At 33.8% G+C, this 22337-nt stretch overlaps 1 protein-coding gene across 1 annotated transcript in view; it reads left to right on the top strand.

The window, feature by feature from the left end:
* Positions 1-22337, top strand: part of LOC145246541 (ribitol-5-phosphate xylosyltransferase 1-like) — a 565148-nt gene that overhangs the window by 502152 nt on the left and 40659 nt on the right. The window contains exon 4 of the mRNA XM_080108144.1: positions 12530-12835. Coding sequence (XP_079964270.1) covers positions 12530-12835 — 306 coding nt within the window. The remainder of the gene's footprint in view (positions 1-12529; positions 12836-22337) is intronic.

Raw genomic sequence — 22337 nt, 5'->3', positions numbered from 1 at the left:
ATAATGATTCATTTTTACCTACAGACACTAGTGGTTCATGCTTACACAATAATCTACGTAGGGTAGCAATTCCTGCCGGTCACGAGATTTGAGCCCGGCTACGAAGTCAGCTTTTGCGCCATTTGCCAAGCCTTTACCTCAGAGCCACCAAACAATTTCTACGGAAATTAAGGGAATTAAGAACGCCAAATTCGGGCGAGTATATTAGGTAATCTAGAATGTTTTTTCTCTCTCTGTCTATATATAAAAGAGAGAAAGATTATATATATATATATATATATATATAGTCATCGACATACAGTCCTGTTTCGTTGTATCACAACTCATCAGTGCCGCTAGACTAGCATCTCTTCCAAGCCAAGGATTGAACCTAGAACCGTCGTGTTGATAGTCGGCAGTTCTCCCATTCTACCATAGAAGCGACGCTCGCAAATAACTCGTCGGAATGTCTATTTAAATAGACGTCCGCCACCACTTTTACAGTGCTCAAACAGCCTGTTTGTAAACAAACAAACAACGAGATTCGCATTTTCAGCCAATTAAGTAGCGGGTGAGATTATTTACAACAGTGCCCTACCCAAAGAGGAGGAGGAGGGGGGGCTTAAAATATATTTGTAGTCATCGACATACAGCCCTGTTTCGTTATATCACAACTCATCAGTGCTGCTAGACTAGCATCTCTCCCAAGCCAAGGATTGAACCTAGAACCGTCGTGTTGACAGTCGGCAGTTATGGAGAGAGAGAGAGAGAGAGAGAGAGAGAGAGAGAGAGAGAGAGAGAGAGAGAGAGAGAGAGAGATTAATATACTTATAAGCCGCTTTAAGGAAAATTAAAATTGAGCTTTATTTGTGAATTGAGAATGAAGCCGCGAAATAGCTGCGTTCATCATTCACAAGCTTCCGGTTTGTTAAAATCCTTTCATCGGTGGTTGGTGTTATGACAAGTTTATTTACATGGCTTCTTGATTCGCTTTGATTTAAGGATTGATTCTTGATGTCCGAGGGGGAGGAGCGCTAGACTGCGACGCCAACGTTGACTGGGTCTGTAGGTATGAAAAACGTATTAATATTTATTGAAAAACTTATACTAGCAGGCCGCCCGACGTTACCCGATCGTAGAATATGCATAAATATATTTTAGTTCATACAGAAACTGAGACATGTGCATGCGAGTATTATGGTTGTCTTTTTTTTCTAAACAGTTCGCTTCTTATAAGTAAAGAAAGAAAAAATACTCGAACTGAGATCGAAACCAAAACCTAAAGATAGTGAGTGAAGAACGATAACCATTAGACCAGCGCAACACAATCTTTAAAAGGTGTTTTCAAACCTACTTATACTTAACATAAGTAATTTGTAATGTGAACATGCGCATTTGTGAAACAGCAAATATAAAAATCCGATAACTCCCACGTACAATTTTTTATTTTTGAATTTTGATCACTATAGCAGCCCTTTTTCCGGATGAAAACGGGTTAAAAAGTTCTCTACATGTCTGAATATCTTATATACCAAATTTCGAGTTTGTAGATAAAAAAATCGTTGAGTATATAGGTTGAGAAGTTTCCTCACACACACACATTCTCACTTTTATAGATTTATTAGACTAGATAACGATGAGTTTTTGTATAATTGCCAAATGTGGTGTTTATATTGCCATACTTATGGAAGCTAAAAGGAAGCACAAGTTTGTGTGTTGCATCGGAATAAAAAAAAATTAAAAAAAATGAAAGAAAAATTTCTGTGCGTGCGTGTGGCCACCCGTGCAGCAAACAATCATTTAGTGAAAGTTATGTTTGCCAATGACTGCAAAGACTGTTTTTATCATCTATCAATGTCAAAGAGTTTTCACTTGCAGATTTCTTTGTGTGTTCTGTTTGTTCGACAGCTTGATGTTCAAAGAATTACTAAGTGGCGCCCTCTGCTAATGCCTTTCATCTCAGTTTTCGGATGGCGACTATTGCTTCGAACTTGGTTAAATGTTTTCATAAACTTGATCAGTGCCTCACAAATGCTTTGAAAACTGAAACCGAAACCTTTTTAAATAAATAAAATTCACATGAAAGTTTATTTAAGAACCAAATTCTAAAAAAACAAAAAACAAAAAACAAATAAATAAATTAATAAAAACAAATAGAAATAAATAAAAACAAATAAATAAAATAATTAAGAATAAATTAGAAACAAATAAATAAACAAGAAAAAGCAAATAGATAAGTATAAATTAAAAACAAACAAATAAATAAAATAAACAAACAAAAAAAAAAACAAGTGAAGCATAATGCGAGAAACATTTACTTTGGTTGTGGTAACGGAAAAGCCCATTTCATATCGATATCGCAATCATGAGCGGAAGACTTTTATAATTCACTAGCGAGGGGTACCCGGCGTTGCCCGGGTGTTTGAAGGTGTGTGCGTTTTTGGGTAAATGAAAGCAAAAATCGTTGACCGGGTGTTTGTTAGAAAAAAAAAAAAAAACCGAAACCTTGACGCGCAGTTGGAAATAATAGTGTGAAAAAAAAAAAAAAAAAAAAATGTTTAACGGCAGGTGCGCGTTTTTGACGACTTGTTTTATTTACCGCGAGTCTGTTCGCTTCTTTATACGAAAAAGGCGAATCGACGCGCGGCGATCGAAAACGGTTGAATGTTTAAGTTTTGTAAGTCGGGCAAATTAAATACACACGCGACGCCAGTTCGTAACTCGTACATATTATCATTAAGACGTGATATAAAAAGTTTTAAGAAGAAGCAACCCGAGCGAAAAGCAAGCGGAAAAATTCCTTTCTTGGACATACACGAAAACGCGCACGCGCACACACACATATTTATAGATTACTGGGGGGGGGGTTTACCCGGCGTTGCCCGGGTGTTTGGAGTTGTGTGTTGTTTTGGGTAAATCAAAACTCCGGAGGGGGGGGGGTAAAATAAAAAAGTTTTGGTAGGTAAGTAAGATCGAACCCGAATCTTTGAGGCAAAGTTGGGAATTAAAGTGTGAAAAAAAAAAAAAAACGTGCGACGTTAACTATTGGGCCACCACGAAATACTGATGGAAACACGTTTGAATTAATTTATTTAAGTATTAAAAACAGAATTGACACGTGGCCGCAATAAAAGTTTACTCTGCTGCTTCTATTTGACCCCTTTAATGAGGTCAAATAGAAGTCGCGCAGTTCACTTTTGCTGCGGGGGAAGCATTTGGGTTTGTTTACCCAGTTCCCCAAGATGTTGGGGAGGGGAAAACCAGCTCCCCATTGTCCAAATTGAATAGAAATTGTCTGATATAAGGAGTTTGGCCCCGCATTGATCACAGAGATTGCTTCTGGACGTTTCCCGGTGTGAATGCTGGGAGCAGAGCCTTAGCTTTGAATTAGTTTCGGTTTTTATACGAAAAAGCTGAACGAACACAAGACGGGCTGAAATAGCAATAATTTTGTAAAAATCGACGTAAATAAATCTAGAGGCGACCCGCGTTCCCAAATCCTAGATATTATTATCTAGGGGGTATATAAACAGTTCTAAGTGATAATACACACACCCCCCCGGCGGGAGCGTCGGCGAAAAAAGCCTTTGCGAAACATACATAAAATGATCACACATTTTGCCTTTTATATATATAGATAAACGTTTCAAAATAAAGTAAAAGGGGCGAAGAGGAGAAGAAAAAAAAAGTGAGGAAGTCAGCTGACCGGTTTCGTCTTCACTTTCTCAAGGGGTTTTTCTTTTGAAAAAACAAAGCAGAAATCGAAAATATGTACAATTTAAAAATAAGATCACGTTGCGTAACTTTGTGTGGGGGAAATAAGAAAAAAATGGGGAAAAGCGATGAAAATAAATCAATATTACTTGAAGATGCTAGAGACTAATCACGCTCAAACCCAAGAGGCATTCCCTCTGTTTACAGAGAGAAGGCTTTCTCAACCGAATGTGGACAGTCTCCAAGATCTATAAACGGAATAACGAGTGAGCACAACTCAGGATTGAAAATGAGTTTGTGCTAAAGTTCGCTGCACATGACGGGTTTTTAATCTGCAACGAACTTTAGCACAAACTCATTTTCAATCCCGAGTCGTGCTCAGTTGTTAAACTGAACCTTATTAAAAATATCCATACAAAATATCTGCCAGATCGTCCAATATTTTGCGAGAAAAAGTGGAATGGACAAACATGAAGTGGATAGAAACATAGCCACAGAATAGTAAAATTAAAAACACACACACACAGTAAATTGAAACAAAGATATTTCGGTCGATTCATACTACCTTAATTATTTGGTGTAATTAAGTTTATTAACAGGCTTATCTACTATTCTATATACTGATACTAAATCAGAATTGTATATTTTGAGTGTGTATAATTGTGTTGACTGTGTACGCGTAAGAGAGCTTGTCTTTTCATCAGATTCATCAGATTCAAGGTAAACTCCTACAGTATTCAAAGTATGTATTTAACTGACCTACACCGTTGGGTGTAGATTGCCAAAAGCTAGAAAAGTATTTTCTTAGAACTGTATAACTTCAAGTGAACATATCCCTGCTCGGCTGTGCAGTAGGTAGGGGCAAGAGGTAGAATATCTTTCTTTGTAAGTACCGGGAAGCTCTCTATCCGACCTGCTGTGTAAATCTAAAAGGATCTACAAGTAGCCCTTCAAAGATTCAATCAAAATTAATATGACAAGAAATGTGATTGGTTATTTTATGACCAAATCACCTTGCAGGAGCTGTTCTCCCAAAGAAGAAGAAAACACACACACACACACACACACACACACACACACACATATATATATATATATATATATATATATATATATATATATATATATATATATATGCACATACATAAGTGAATTTACTGGAAGCCTGGAAAAATCATGGATTACAATAGAAAAATGCGAGCATGAAAAGTAATATGTATACATGTGTGTGTGTGTGTGTGTGAAATTTAAAGTGGAGGTGGAGAGACCTAGAGGCTCGACGTTTCGCCTGGCTTTCTCAAGAGGGATGGTCAATGACGAGCGGGTCGAATGTTTAGGGCTATATATACTAATAGTGGGAGTCTTTATATACATTAAACATTTATATGTTCATATATACAGTTTATGATGGTTGTAAAAAATAAAAGTGACATTGTCTGTGTGTGTGTACATTTCCATACCAAACTACTCTGTCAATTTCTTTTCCAGTTTTAACAACTAGTCCTTTACTTTTCCATGGATAAGCTTAACCATATTACTTTTCACGCTCGCATTTTTCTATTGTAATCCATGATTTTTCCAGGCTTCCAGTAAATTCACTTGTTTGTTTAATTTCAGTCTTATTTTTTTTGCTCCCATAAACATAACATACACATATGTAATAACAATGTACGGCACTCGTCCGCTTTCAATGAAATTCCCAATTATCCCCCTGTGATGTTTTCATTCTCTTTGTTGAACTTGTTACTTCTCTTTTCGCAAGAGCTGTGAATTGGTAGCAACAACAGTCGCTGAAGCGACATGGTTGCTATGGAAACCAGTCATAAAAACGTAGCTTACCTCCTTACATAATTTTACGATTTTGAACACCAGAAAATTCATCATAACTTTTGTTTTACTGAACGAAAATTGAAAAGTTTTTTTCACTATATAGCTGAGAAAGTGATCTATAAACTGTAATAATTGTTTGAAATTTGGTTGAAAAATGAGTTAGCTGTGAAGCTTTAAAGCAGTTCTAAATGACTAACACTGCCATTTAACCATATATTCAAACACCACCGTGTTTGAATATATCATAAAAACACAAAAACCCACAACCACAAACGCACACCCTGTCTTGAGTAAAACTTCCAATCTGTGTCAGTCGTGTCACATGTCATTAACTCGTCAAAACATATTTGCTGCAAGAAACTTTCAATTACAGAGATACATCAATGTCACAGCATCAAGTATTTGAGAAGAAAGCGACTTTATTTCCTCAAATGTTTCACGATAGAAAGTGAAACAAAAACAAAACTCAGATTCAAAAAAAAAAAAAAAAAAAAAAAAAAATGAAAAAACAAACAAAAAAACCTTTTAAAGAATAGAGACGTCAATCCCGTTACCATTTTATTTTTTATATCTCCAATAATTTCATGTTTGTAAATTTTAACGCTTAACCAAAAGAAACGAATGAAAGAATTGGTTAATAGTTTATTTCTCCAGAGTTTATTCACCTCTTTTTCAAGATGTCTGCTAGAATAGCCAGTGGGCACAGACATGAGTTTTATTGTGTGACTAGATGGACACCCAGCGTTGCCCGGTCCAACAATACGCTTAAACATAATATTTTAATTTATACAGATTTATAGAATCAATCCTCTATTGATTATTATATATTTCGAGGAATAATTTGCCGGGTGAACTACTTCGCAAAAAATAAAAAAAATAAAATGATAATGTTCATTAAATTCCGTCTGTGTTTGTTTACGATATTACGTAAGTTAATATTTCGGCTTGACAATGAATGCCCTGGAAAAGTCACTTCTGATTAATGTTTAGTTTTAAAATATGCAAACAAAGAAATGATTTGTGGCGATTTTAAATGGTACCTCTTTTTTTTATCATAAATTGAACTCATTAATAAGAAAACTTAAAATAAAATGGTACACCGAGGCTTGAACAGGGTGACTAGGTAACTAAAATTACAGAATGGAATGATGAATTTGTCACCTTAAAAAAAAAAAAAAAACACTACAACTTTATTTTTAAACTTTTATTGAAAAAATCAATTCGGGTAACTTGATTATGTAGTAGAGTTGATATTTATTAAATGTAGCTGCCTTCCTCCTCGATACACGTCTAGAACTGGAAGCATGCCTTTTCCACAAGTAAGAGCTTGGTGAATACTTAATGGAGGGCAGTGATTAGGCTGGTTTTGGTGTTGTGGAAGGTTATGTTGGTGATGTTTTTGACGTATGACAAAACGAATAGTCTGGCGGATTCAGGTCAAGAGAGGAGGGAGGGGGGCAGTGAGAAAAGGGTACAAAGTCAGACCACTTCTTCTGAAGCGAAGCCTGGGTATCTTTGGACTTGTGGACTGGCACCAAGTCTTGCTGCCACACCCAAGGTCTGCCAGCGGCCACCTGATTGCACTAGATGATCAGCACATCCAGATACATTTCGGTGTCGACTTTCAAGCCGACTTCGAAGATATGAGGTGGCATAATGTGGCCCTCACTTGAAAGCACACCAAAGACCATAACCGTGGAGGGAAACTTTGTTTACATCACCCTGGGCAGGTCTCTGTTATTTGTGGCAATCCAGTGATGCATTTTGAGGGTGCTGGCAATGGTCCTGTTATCATAACTTGGATCAGTAAAGAGCATGAGTTGTACAGTGGCGCATCTCCGATCTCACTCTTGAAGATTATGTCACTTTCAGACATGATAGAAGGCTCCTATCGCTCTTGGGATGTGTACACAACTGACCAACTAGTAAATGGCCTGCAACAAAAAAAAAAAAAAAAAGAAAGAAAACCGGTTTTTATCAAACGGAAATGGAATCATGTCTTTTCTAGGGCGAAAATTTTATCGTTCCACTTTGTACAGGCCTAACATTGATGTTATTTGTTTACGAGTTATCTTTACTCTTTTCGAAAAAAAAAAAAAAAAAAAATGGCAACACCTAAATTGGCAAATGTTTTATGGTTATATCATCAAGGACTGATTTGCGTTGTTTCTGTGCAAAAAGAAAAAAAAGAAAAAAAAAGGGGCTATTGTTTTCGGTATTTTGGCCAATGTAACCCTTAACCTTCTTCCGGTGCCAGCAGATTAATTATTTTCAAGTACTTTTTGGCTCGGATTAATTTCTGAAATTTTTTTTCGATGCAACATATACATAATGGCGACTGTGAATTAGGGGTCAGGTTTACAGTGGAGTCCGAAGTAAGGAAGTTGTACAGCGATATGTTTGTTCACTTTACATTTAAATTTCTGCCTGTTGGTACAGATGGGTGAGCAGGGAGGGAATTCCAAAGAGAATAAGAGGAAATAAGCTGGTAGAATAGAAAGTTTTCTGACATCTGGAGATTTCCACAGGGAAGAGGTGTGATTTTGCTACTTGTTGGGTTGATAGGGGGTCTTTATGTTAAGGGGGTGGGGACAAGTGCAGCAAGTTTGTGTGAGCACATCTCATCGAAGTACTTGTAAAACAGGTACAGAGATTCAACATTGCAGTGATGAGACAGGGATTGGAGCTTGGTAGAGAGTGTGGGGCCTATTAGATTAGAGGTTCTTGAATAAATGGAAGATTTGAGAAAACAGACATAAAAGATGATTTTTATTTTTGTAATAAATATAAAAATTTAGGTAGAATAATTTCCCCTAATCTACCTCAACGTAGATTCCATGAAGAAAGCTTCCTTCTTAGAACTGCACGCCTATGGAATTGTCTTCTGTTTTCCTGCTTTCCAGCTTACTTCAATATGGTTGTCTTCAAGTCCAACACAAACAAATTCTTGATGAATCATCCCCTTAAGTCATCCAATTCACCAAATTTTCACTACTAACGATTACAACGACAAGTTCCCTTTGACCACTGTACACTCATTAACCCTTATCCTCGAGAGGCATCTGAGCCCTGATAAATGGTAAGTCCTTTGTTAAAAAAAAGACTAGAGATATAAAAAGAGCATCACTCACTAGATTTTTAAATCGATACAGGAAAGTTGTGAATACATCAAAAGAAGTTAGTAGGTATATTAAAATTAAAAAATGTTGGTAGATCTATTATAAAAAAATATTTGTCGGTATATCTATAAAAATTAAAAAATGTTGGTAGATCTATTATAAAAAAATATTTGTTGGTATATCCATAAAAATTAAAAAATGTTGGTAGATCTATTATAAAAAAATATTTGTTGGTATATCTATAAAAATTAAAAAATGTTGGTAGATCTATTATAAAAAAATATTTGTTGGTATATCCATAAAAATTAAAAAATGTTGGTAGATCTATTATAAAAAAATATTTGTCGGTATATCCATAAAAATTAAAAAATGTTGGTAGATCTATTATAAAAAAATATTTGTTGGTATATCCATAAAAATTAAAAAATGTTGGTAGATCTATTATAAAAAAATATTTGTCGGTATATCCATAAAAATTAAAAAATGTTGGTAGATCTATTATAAAAAAATATTTGTTGGTATATCCATAAAAATTAAAAAATGTTGGTAGATCTATTATAAAAAAATATTTGTTGGTATATCTATAAAAATTAAAAAATGTTGGTAGATCTATTATAAAAAAATATTTGTTGGTATATCTATAAAAATTAAAAAATGTTGGTAGATCTATTATAAAAAAATATTTGTTGGTATATCTATAAAAATTAAAAAATGTTGGTAGATCTATTATAAAAAAATATTTGTTGGTATATCTATAAAAATTAAAAAATGTTGGTAGATCTATTATAAAAAAATATTTGGTGGTATATCTATAAAAATTAAAAAATGTTGGTAGATCTATTATAAAAAAATATTTGTTGGTATATCTATAAAAATTAAAAAATGTTGGTAGATCTATTATAAAAAAATATTTGTTGGTATATCTATAAAAATTAAAAAAATGTTGGTAGATCTATTATAAAAAAATATTTGTTGGTATATCTATAAAAATTAAAAAATGTTGGTAGATCTATTATAAAAAAATATTTGGTGGTATATCTATAAAAATTAAAAAATGTTGGTAGATCTATTATAAAAAAATATTTGTTGGTATATCCATAAAAATTAAAAAATGTTGGTAGATCTATTATAAAAAAATATTTGTCGGTATATCTATAAAAATTAAAAAATGTTGGTAGATCTATTATAAAAAAATATTTGTTGGTATATCCATAAAAATTAAAAAATGTTGGTAGATCTATTATAAAAAAATATTTGTTGGTATACCCATAAAAATTAAAAAATGTTGGTAGATCTATTATAAAAAATATTTGTCGGTATATCCATAAAAATTAAAAAATATTGGTAGATATATTATAAAAAATATTTGTTGGTATATCTATAAAAATTAAAAAATGTTGGTAGATCTATTATAAAAAAATATTTGTTGGTATATTTATAAAAATTAAAAAATGTTGGTAGATCTATTATAAAAAAATATTTGTTGGTATATCTATAAAAATTAAAAAATGTTGGTAGATCTATTATAAAAAAATATTTGTTGGTATATCCATAAAAATTAAAAAAATGTTGGTAGATCTATTATAAAAAAATATTTGTCGGTATATCCATAAAAATTAAAAAATATTGGTAGATCTATTATAAAAAAATATTTGTTGGTATATCCATAAAAATTAAAAAATGTTGGTAGATCTATTATAAAAAAATATTTGTCGGTATATCTATAAAAATTAAAAAATGTTGGTAGATCTATTATAAAAAAATATTTGTTGGTATATCCATAAAAATTAAAAAATGTTGGTAGATCTATTATAAAAAAATATTTGTTGGTATATCCATAAAAATTAAAAAATGTTGGTAGATCTATTATAAAAAAATATTTGTTGGTATACTCATAAAAATTAAAAAATGTTGGTAGATCTATTATAAAAAATATTTGTTGGTATATCCATAAAAATTAAAAAATGTTGGTAGATCTATTATAAAAAATATTTGTCGGTATATTCATAAAAATTAAAAAATATTGGTAGATCTATTATAAAAAATATTTGTTGGTATATCCATAAAAATTAAAAAATGTTGGTAGATCTATTATAAAAAATATTTGTCGGTATATCTATAAAAATTAAAAAATGTTGGTAGATCTATTATAAAAAAATATTTGTTGGTAGATCTATTATAAAAAATATTTGTCGGTATATCCATAAAAATTAAAAAATGTTGGTAGATCTATTATAAAAAAATATTTGTCGGTATATCCATAAAAATTAAAAAATGTTGGTAGATCTATCATAAAAAAATGTCGGTATATCCATAAAAAAAAAATGTTGGTAGATCTATTATAAAAAAAATGTCGGTATATCCATAAAAAAAAATGTTGGTAGATCTATTATAAAATATATTTGTCGGTATATCCATAAAAAAAATTAAAAAATGTTGGTAGTTATATCCCAAAAAATAGATGTTGGTAGGCATATAACAGAGGCAAATCGATGCAGGCCAAGACATGATGATACATGTATCAACCTGCCCTAAAGGAGGTTACTGCAAAACATAGCAAATAGACACTCCACGAGCAAAGATAGGTATTTTCTTGCTGTGTGGTTATCTTTCATAGATTCTCAGCACATACTGTGAGGTTACGATCAGGATTCGGTTCTGGGGTTCGGGAAGGAGTGAGTCACTCGCTCGACAGCACGTTTCAGCCCTCTTTTCCAATCGATCACACCTGGCCTCTTGCCAATAATGTCACACCGCACAATCTGAACGTCAGGAACACGAAATACTTTTCAAGAGAAGATGTTCACGACTCTTTTCTTTTTGTGTCCCTTGCAGGGAATTTTTCCCGGCTTTTATATCCTCCTATCAAAAAAAAAAAAAAAAAAAAAAAAATCTTCTCCCATCATGCCTTGCCTTCCCAAGATGCCCTTCGGGTATATAAATGAGCTAGCCATCCTTTCCTTCTTCTTTTCTAAAATGCGATGCAGATACGCCCGATACTTTTTGTGTGTGTGTTTCTAACCATAGCCTAACCTTAAACGGTACCTTTTTTTTTCTCCTTCCATACATACTCAGCAAGTTGAATCAGCTCCCACTGAGTTCCAACGTACACAGTTGTTTCCCATACTGTCTTGGTTGATGGTGAAGGTCGGAATTTGATAAAACACTGATGGGAAGAGAAACAGCCATGTTCAGCAAAATTATTGCTCAATATCCTGGATAGAGCAAGTGTTTTAAAAGGCAGCATTGTCTGTGAGAAAAACTTTCAGTTTTATTATGTTGTACATAGTGTTGCTTGCGAGCTAAAATAGAAATAATACAGTATCATATATGGTAAAGAGTATAAGTTCGGTATGCTTCTAGTCTATTATTGGAATGTGACCCCCCCCTTCTTCTCCATCCATCCAGCGTAACCCGTAGCCGAGATTGAATTTACTACACGAGTTTGTAGTGCAATTCAAATCTTGTCGGTAGCTGAATACTTGATGCTTCGCCAGAGCTATCAAGGGTATTTTTTATTGTGACATCATCACTAGATGGGGTGCCTACCACGGCTTAAGAGAGTCCCATATAGATTTCGCCAGAAGGATAGACTGTGCCAGTTTCTCAACCTGGTACTTGCCTCGTGATACATACAATGCCTCGTCTTCCCAAATAGTCATCCATCTGGTACTGGCCAGGCTCAACGTTGCTTAACTTCGGTGATCTGGCGAGAACCGGTGTGTCAACGTGATTGTGCCTTCTCTTCTACAAGACATAAAACAGTTTTTTTTTTGTTTTTTTTTAAGATTGAATTTACTTTCAAGGCTTTTTTTTAAAAAAACAATCTTTATAAATCCCGAAATTTTATTTTGTTAATTCAAAACCTTTATTATTTTCTCTTTCAGATTCCGGACTGGTCCTGGGGTAATTCCAAGCAAAGTCCCGAAAAATACAGAAAATGTAATCTTGGTTTTAAATGGAAGAGAATCTTCAAAAATTGACTTTGCCAAACTTTGGCTGGATTTCGTTCCGACGTTAACGGAATTAAAAAACGTGGCTGTGATTTTATTGGGCAATGAACAATGCAATAATGAATGGATCAAATCCTACATGCAGATCCATGGAGGACCGATTAAATTTGTTTTTCTTGTCTACGACAGTCCAGACGTGGATAATAGGAATTTTTACCAGTGGCCCCTTGGAGTAGCCACGTAAGTACTGCTCATTTTCTATTTTCAAAGAGTAAGGCATTATCTTGTTTCAAATTCTTGATGAGCCATTTCCCTTAAGTAATCCAATTTAGCAAATTTCACCTACTAACGATTACGATGACATTGTCCCATTGACTACTGTACACTCATTAACCCTTATCCTCGAGTGGCCTCCAGTCCTTGATAAATGGTGACTTCTTTGTAAAAAAAAAAAAAAAATTTTTTTTTAATTTCTGAGTCAGGAGAGGAGGTGATCAAGAAATCAAACTTTTATTGTATATTCTGCTTGAGAGCACCTGATCCACCCTGTGCCACAGTTATATCAATAAGATAGCAAAACCGTTCAAATATATTTTCTCCAAATCTGATTTCTCATCCATTTCAATTGTCTTACAATTATAACATGATCTGCCTGGTCCCTGGTGTGTGACCGACCACGTGTTACACTAAATGTTCTGGAAACCGTCTGCGTATGAAGATCTGTCGATTAGATGTCTTTTCAGAGGTATAACCAAAGACATACCTGAAATGTTGGGTGTGGCCATCTCCCATACTCAGGGCTGCATTCTCCTCTGGAGGTGTCATTCTGCATCGGATCTTCTTCGTCTTTAAGTCCATTTCCTTTGACCTTAGGCAGACATTCAATACAGCACAAACAATGCACAATACAAATGTATATAGAGGATCTTAACTATTTTATTGTCCAATTGTTTCATACAATAAACTTTTTCATACAGTAACTTCTTAAACTAACTAACCTAACTAATAATGAGAGGAGGGGGGGGGCTCCCGTTCCTCTCATCTACAGAGGGACTGAAAAATACGTGCTCACCTCATGGCGTCCAGACGAAAAGAAACCGAAAAAACAGGGAAGGGAAATCTAGGCTGCATAAACAACCACTAACCATGGCACTAACGATGTAGTGCCACGCATTTGTTACACTGGAATTACCTAATGCTTACAAGTTCAAAAAAAAAAAAAACCTAAACGTAGATTCCACGAACAAAGCTTCTTTCTTAGAACTGCATGCCTGTGGAATTGTCTTCCGTTTTCATGCTTTCCGGCTGACTACAATATGGCTGTGTTCAAGTCTAATGTAAATAAGTTCTTGATGAGCCGTTCCATATAAGTTATCAAATTTACCGAATTTTCATTACTAATGATTACTATATTGTCCAATTTCTACTGTACACTCTTTAGCCCTTATCCTTGAGTGGCCTCTTGGCCTTGATAATGTGGTGATTCCTGTGTAAAAAAAAAAAAATAAAAATTTCTATGTATCCCTCCGCGTACAGCCAGATTACCACCTGGCTCTGCAGGGGCAGGGTGCATAAACAACCACTAACCGTAGCACTAACGATATAGTGCCACACATTTGTTACACTGGAATTACCTAATGCTTACAAGTTCAAAAAAAAAAAAAAAAAAATTGACTTGCACCTGACTCCCTTTTCACTAGTGTTGAGATGATTTACTGGAATCGGAAAAATCATAACTTTTTGGAGTATTAGAATTGGTATCAGAAAAATTTGTGCATGTTTTCCGATGCCAAAACGATTCTTAAAACTATCTTTTTTTCATTTGATTCTATTTAAAACAAAACCTTCCATTGCTGGTCATAATAATAAAATAAATAGTTATTGATTTTTAAACTACCAGTAATGCTAAAATGCACACACAAATGTACTTTATGCTTCTTGCAGTGTTCTTGGATAGGTTTTGTATCGGAATGTCTTTGATAAGTATCGATGATAGAAAAAAATCTGATGAAAGCATGAACAGGCAATTTTAACACCTTATACCATCACAAGTGCATTTGAGAAGTTTTATTATCACACAAGCAGAAAGGCCAGGCATATAAAATTAACAGTACGTTCTTTAAATAAATGTTTCTGTTCAAAGCATAACTGAACCATGATACTTGACTTTTTCGTTTTAAACTGTAATTCAAGCCATCTATAAATATAAAAGCGAAAATGTATGTATGTATGTGTGTTCGCTTTTTCTGTATGTCTACAAAAGGCTTTTTTCAGAGGAGCGGTCGGTTGGTTCACAACTTTTTAAAACTTTTTATATCACATATAAATCGTAATATCTCACAGTTAACAACGAAGCTTGCCTGTCTATTTAATTTGCTCGATTTCTGGAAGATAAATATTCAACATTTGTCGCTCGCCGCATGTGGGTTAGTCTTTTTCCTATAACATCTTGGAAAAATAAAAATAAAAAAAAAACGTTCTGCAGTAAATGAATACTATCCCGCAGTCAAACTTGACCTCATTAACTCATTAAAACGGACACCTGCCAAATCCAAGTAATTAAATAAATTCAAACGTGTTTCCGTTAGCATATCGCGGTGGGGCAATGGTTAACGTCGCACTTTTTTTTTTTTTCACACTTTAATTTACAACTTTGCCTCAAGGGTTCGGGTTCGATCTTCATACTTACCTACCAAAACATTTATTTTTTAAACCCCCCCCCCCAACCCCGGAGTTTCCACACACACCTCTAAACACCCGGGCAACGCCGGGTACCCCTCGCTAGTCTATAATATAAAAATAATGTAATAGGTAGGTTCTCTACAGTGCAATGTCATCTACAATGTATTGTGGACAAAGCCACTGCAGGGAGACATGTGAAGCTTTCTTCTGGTGCACTGCGATGGGTACCTAACTAGAGCAGGCAATCAATGAATTTGATTTAAAAATATGGAAGATTTCATTGGTTTCGATGACAAGAATGATTTGTGATTAGCATTCAATCCCGGGCAACGTCAAGTCTCCCTGTTAGTATGAATTTAAAAAAACCTAATGAAAAGTACATCAGTTTATATTACTTCCCGTTGCGGAATATTAATGTTCCGGGGAGCCTTCCTGGTCATAACGCACGCATTGTGTCAATCTACCTATTTACTTGCCTCCCCAGGAGGGCAGTGTCAGACACAAGGTCAGTCCTCAATGTGGGGAACAGCCAACTAAAGAAGCGCTCTAGACAGGAATAACAACAAAAATCGTCTCATTTCACCGAGGACAGAAAAGGTGAAGTGCAGTATCGAACAACAATGGGGTTGATATGACATGGGGGGGGGGGAAAAAAAAGAGAGAAAAACTTGATAAAAATTCTATAAATCACTCGCATTAGGTAATTTTTTTTTTATTCTGCATGTAAATAATATACAAAAAAAAAACCCCCAAAAAACGTTGATATGCCATAAACAAAACCGAATTTGTCTTATATAATCCTAAATCAATATTAAAACGGTTTTTTAATCCCCAACGATTTAAAGCAATTCCTTGAAACAGTCTTTCATAAATCTGCTTACATATAATTAGAAAATTTCGTTTTTTTATTTTTTTTTGATTATATTCTTCTGATCATATGATCCTCTTTGTATTGGAAGTATTCTGTTGAAAATTCCTCAGATTTAGAATCGTCTTCTCTTTCTCTTGGAGTATTATGTGATAAGCATAGATTATGTAGACTTAATGCAGCTCTACAAATGGTAAAAATTCTTGAAAAAATAATATTAACAATGAAAACAAATTCTTAAGCTGAATTCATTCAATCTGCATATTTAGTGATGAAAAAACTAACAAAAAGATTACGTTGACTCAGAATTTCCTGGAGTGATCTCCCTTGGACCATATCCAACTTCTCTCCCCTGAATTATACTGTGCAGATAAAGAATTACTGTTTCCTGAAATCAAAAACTTGTTTAATTTTATCAACATACAAATTTTAATTACATTCACACATCAGTTTATGTTAGATCGTTGGAGTTAAGCAATGTTCAGCCTGATCAGTACTAAGTGGTTAACCGTTTGGAAGTACCAGGCGCTGTAGGTAAAAGGCCATCAACACCGTCCTTTAAGAATTGCAAAAACCTGACATTATCACCTCCCTTGACTGAAATATACATGCGACTGGGGACCGTTTGTGAATTTAATATTTCCCTTGACACTTCCTCCTTTGGAATAAGCCAGTTAAACTTGTCTAGTGGTAATACCACTGGCATACATACAAATTTAAAAACTATATAGCTTTTTCTTTTTGGGTTGGACGTTCAAGACATTGGATGTGGTTCAGCAGGCTGCCATCTTGGCTAGCCTTTCACTAATCCTGATTATGGTTGTTTTTGGACTCCTTCATTTCACAGTCACTCACTCTCAGAACATATTCAGCAAAATGTAAGTTTATTACACTAGCAGTTCCACCCGGCTTTGGTCGGGCCCAGTGTACTGTTCATAACTTTACGTACCTATGTATATATTAAAAAGTGTGAATATGTACGGTAATGCCTTTCCATATAATAGTCTCCCTTAACTACCATAGAGAAAGTTGGTAGAGACCGCAGGCGTCAATTTTTTTAAAAAACTTTCATCCCAATTTTGACCCTTTAACATTTATTGTTTTGGGCTCAAACTGAATTAAAAAATTTGATCCATGTCCAAGTAACCCAATTCTAAAATTTCAAGTGTTCAGACCCAAAATTGGCGGAGGAGTTTGGTAGAGTTCTCAAAGGTCAAATCGTTGAACTTTGACCCCTTGACAGCAAAATTTCTGGCCGAAAATGGATTAAAAAAAATTTCCCAAATCTCAATACTCCTTATGCCAAATTTCGAGTGTGTAGACCGAAAATTGACAGAGTTATTTGGTAGGAAAATGTACACAGACACACATTTTCACTTTTATAGATATATACATTGCCCATGCATATGACATTTATTTGTTTACCCTGACAGTACATGTATTTCTTATCAATTATCTTTGGACATTAGTGTGTACATTAACTTACGCTTTTAGTTTTAATTCCCTTTATGTATCATGTTACTTGTATCTCTCTTGCTATTGTCTTACAGTTGATGTGAAAATATCTATATTATATTTATCTGTCTGTCTACCTGTCCGTTCTACTTTTTCTTGGGAATTACTTGGCCGGTCTTAATATAAAGCTGATAATCCCATAAGAAAACCGAAAAAAACTGATAGGGAATTAATCAAAATGAATATTTAAAAGAATATGCAAATTAGCTAGATCTTTTGCAGATCAATGCAATTTCACAGCCCATATATAACAAAGCTATATATATTTTTTTAATTGTATAGAACAAAAGGGTTTTTAAAATGATTATTAATCCACAAAAAACAAATTTATAGGAGTGTGTATGTATATATATATATATGTGTATGTATATATATATATATATATATATATATATATATATATAAAGCTGAATGTTTGTGTGTGTCTGGTCACGAATAGGCTCCTATATGGTTGACTATTTTAAAAAACTGATTACATATAATGATAGATGTATCGAGACACAGGAATGGGTATGTTTGATTTGGGAGAACAGTGATTCATTAAAATTGTGGGGTCTGCGTTCGCGCCTGGTCCACAAAGTATGGAAATAAAAAATTTAAAAACTAAAAAAAAAAACGTTTACAAGTGTTTTTGATATAGGTGTACATTATAATGCTTTGATGAGTATGTTTTAACTTAAATAGGGATGGTATAATAAAATTGTAGGGTCTGCATTCGCGCCTGGCCTCCATGGAATGGAAATAGGCACAAACTTTAATAAAGATTTTTCAGATCTATCTGCTTAAGTATACTTTGATAATTATGTTTCAGTTTGAAGAAATATGGTATAATAAAATTATGGGGTGTTCGTTCGCACCTGACCTCCATAGAATGGAAATATGTCACAAAGTTTAACAAGGTTTTTTAATATAGATCCACAGAATATTGTGATAAGTGTTTCAGTGTGAACAGGTATGGTATAATGAATTATGGGGTTTATCTATTTTATTTTTACTTTCATCATGTTTTGCTTTGGTTTTGATACCTCCAATTTCGAAGCTATCTCTTTACAACTCTTCCTTTTCATAACCTATCATACTTTCATAAATCAGAGTCCATTTTCTGTAGGCTGTTTTTGAACCCAGTCAACGAGGGGTACTTTTGCTAGTGTGTGTGTATATATATATATATATATATATATATATATATATATATATATATATATATATATATAAATTCAACATACGTCAACGGCACAAACAAAATGTAACCACGTCCAAGAGCTGTTTACGTTTCCTTTCCTCCCTTGACAAAGAAATATATTCTCCAAATTTTGGGGAAATTCACACCCACCTATCATCTTATGTGGCACACTATGTTTGGGAATAATATATATAATTGAAAATAATTGACATTTTTTAAAAAAATTATCAATTATTTATTTTACTACATAGACCGTTTTCATAAACTGCCATTGTCATAGCCCCCCCCCAAACACAGCATTTTTCCACTTCACCCAATGCTTTAAAGCAAACTACAAAATCATCTTAGCTAATGTATACTGTGTGTGTGTGTATGTGTGTGTGTATGTATATATATATATATATATATATGTTTCTTTTTCCAAATTAAACACTATGCACCGAGTGATCATTTTGTTCCTATTTGCTAGAAGGATGTTTTTTCTGATCGCTTCATTAGTTGACATTCCCCCCCCCCAAAAAAAATCACTCCAATTGACCCGCTTAAAATTGCTATACTGATCATAATAAAACAGAATCAAAGCGTCTACCTCGATAATTTTTGTGAGAAAAGTCAGGGTTTTTTGTGTGTATTTCGGAGGTAGGTTGTAAATCTCTGTATGTGTGTGTGTGTATATATATATATATATATATATATATATATATATATATATATATATATATATATATATATATATATATACAGAACATCCTTTTCTTGGGTTACTTATTTAATGTCTATATAAACTTATTGCTTCTGATGACATCTAACTAACCCATTCACCAAATTATGCAACAATCAACAATCCCACACTCACACATACAAAAAAAAAAAAAAAAAAAAATGCTTAAAATAAAGTCGCTATAACTTTCGTTTGTTTATTTTTAAAATTTCTTTCATTTTTTTTGCGAACTGGTATCTTTGTGAGAGGCTTTGTCTGTCCGTCAACCTATCATGCTTAAAATAGCATTTTTGTTATTAAATATACAATTTGCAGTTTTTCAGTGAACGGATCTTGATGGGGCTAAGTCCAAGTATTTTTGTACGATGAGATGGCATGTCATGTTTCAATATATACGGCATAAACACGATGACACACCGGTTCTTCTTAGATCACCGAAGATAAGCAACGTTGAGCTTAGTCAGTGCGAGATGAGTAACTATTTGGGAATACAATGGCGATGAATGTTGAAGGATGTTGAAACCTCTTTGCTAGAATGGCAAAATCTCACGCCGTCATTTTGAAATAGCATTTTCATTTATCTATTACGCTCGAATTTGAAATAGCATTTTTGTCTGTCTGTTATGCTCGGATTTTAAATATTTTTTTTGTCTGTCTGTTATGCTCGGATTTTAAATAAGATTTTTGTCTGTAATGCTCGGATTTTAAATAATATTTTCGTCTGCCTGTTATGCTCGAATTTTGAAATAACATTTTTGTTATGTTCGAATTTGGAAATAGCATTTACGTTTGTCTGTTATGCTCGAATTTTAAATAGCATTTTTATTTGTCTGTTATGTTCGAATTTTTGTCTGTTATGCTTGAATATGAAATAACATTTTTGTTTGTTTGTCATGCTCGATTTTGAAATAGCATTTCAGTCGATCTGTCACGCTTGGGTTTGAAATAATATTTTCGTTTGTCTGTTATGCACGAGTTTCGAATAGAATTTTCGTTTGTCTGTTGAAATAAGTTTTCTCACTAACCGCATAGATCGAATGGACATATTTCGATTTTTATTCTTCAACTTTCGTCTTAAAAAAAAAGGTAAATTATCACACACGGAATCATTCAGAAAATACTGACAGGCAAGATCGTTATTGTCTTTTGTCCATTCATCCTTTTTTTTATCCAATAGCACACAAATTGTAGGTTTTGTTCTTCCTTAGATCCCTTCTTTATTCTGTTAAAAAAAAACAAAAAAAAACAAAAACGTAAATATGACAAGCTCAACTGTTCATCTCCCAAATGAACTGAAAAAATAATACAAGATTTCCAGTGCAATAATCAACACGGAAATGGCGGTGAAAATGTTTCATCTGGAGACACGAAAAAATTTTTGGTTTTTATTTCATTGATGTGTGTGTTTATGTGGTGTGTGTGTTTATGTGGGGGCGGGGTTACACAATCAGAACAAAGTTTGAGAAAGTTGTACACCCCTCTATACTCGCCTCTCCCCCAAATTTGATACATGATTAGCTGACATATCCAGCCTTACTCAGGTGTCAGTTAAAGGGAAAAGTGCTAAACTGCAAAGCCAAGGTTGACTTTGTTGACCGGGTTCAAATCCCGTTATCAACAGAAATTAGCATTTCTTGCACTGATGATTGCTTAAGCATAAAATATTACTGCCCAAGTATTCAAAAAAAAAAAAAAAAGCATGGCATGTGGGATCCTCCTTCACAAGTGAAAAAAAATTTACTTTCACCATGACTAATGTTTGTGCAAAATAAAAAAAAAATCCAAGGCGTGATTATTGAGAAAAGTGCAAACAGACGAACGGAAGTAAATTACTAGGTTCAATCACGGCTTTGTCGGGAAAACCAATTATTAATATTTATTCAGAAGCAAAAAATATATAACGGTATAATGTTTTAGAATAAAAAAATATAAGAAGATTTAACAAATTATTTTTATACTGTTATGTGATAGCGGCCTATCAAATTATCGATGAATAGATGCTAGTGTGTATATAACTTTTGCGATGAACAATGCTTTGCTTGAGCTGAACTGAAACGATGACATAGACATATCAACAAGTTATTTTTAGGGAATAACACATACTTGTACATGGAGGGGGATTCAAGCGACGAGGGGAGACAATGTTCCATTGATGGAGAGTTAGATAAACGTTCTTTGGTGAAGAAGAGGGGGAGTGTATATAATACCAACGGTCTATATAATAGTTTGTAAGCATTTAAGAGTTCGATAAACATTTTATACTAGCCTGGATGCCCGACGTTGCCCGGGTGTTTGGAGGTGTGTGTTGAGCAAAAAAAAAAAAAAAAAAAAAAGTGGTAGTAGGCAGGCAGGCTTGAACCCGTACCGCACAGGAAAAAACAGAATGTGAAAAAAAAAACAAAAAAAAAAACGTGACGTCTTTTCTATTGCACCCATCGCCAAGCCGGAAGTGACGTAGGTTTAAATTAAGGCTAGTCAATGGAAAAGAGGGATGACTTTCGAAAATATTGGTGAAAAAAGCGACTCCTCCCTGTAGAAAAGTGGCCAGTTGAGGGTGAAGGAATTGATGCTTTTAGCCAATTTTTTTTATATTTATCGTTCGAAGGGTCAAGCTTCAAAATGAGACCAATCTCGTGAAAATCCGTCGCCTCTGTCGAAAGTTTTAGGCAGACACACATACATACATTTAGACAGACAGGTGAGATTTATATTATAGACTAGCGAGGGGTACCCGGCGTTGCCCGGGTGTTTGTTGGTGTGTGTAAAAAAAACA

The sequence above is a fragment of the Euprymna scolopes genome, chromosome 24 (genome assembly GCF_053919585.1).
Source record: "Euprymna scolopes isolate OS-2025 chromosome 24, ASM5391958v1, whole genome shotgun sequence".
NCBI classification, from domain to species: Eukaryota; Metazoa; Mollusca; class Cephalopoda; order Sepiida; family Sepiolidae; genus Euprymna; species Euprymna scolopes.
The sequence above is the reverse complement of the archived record's forward strand: the minus strand, read 5'-3'. Positions and strand labels throughout refer to the sequence as shown.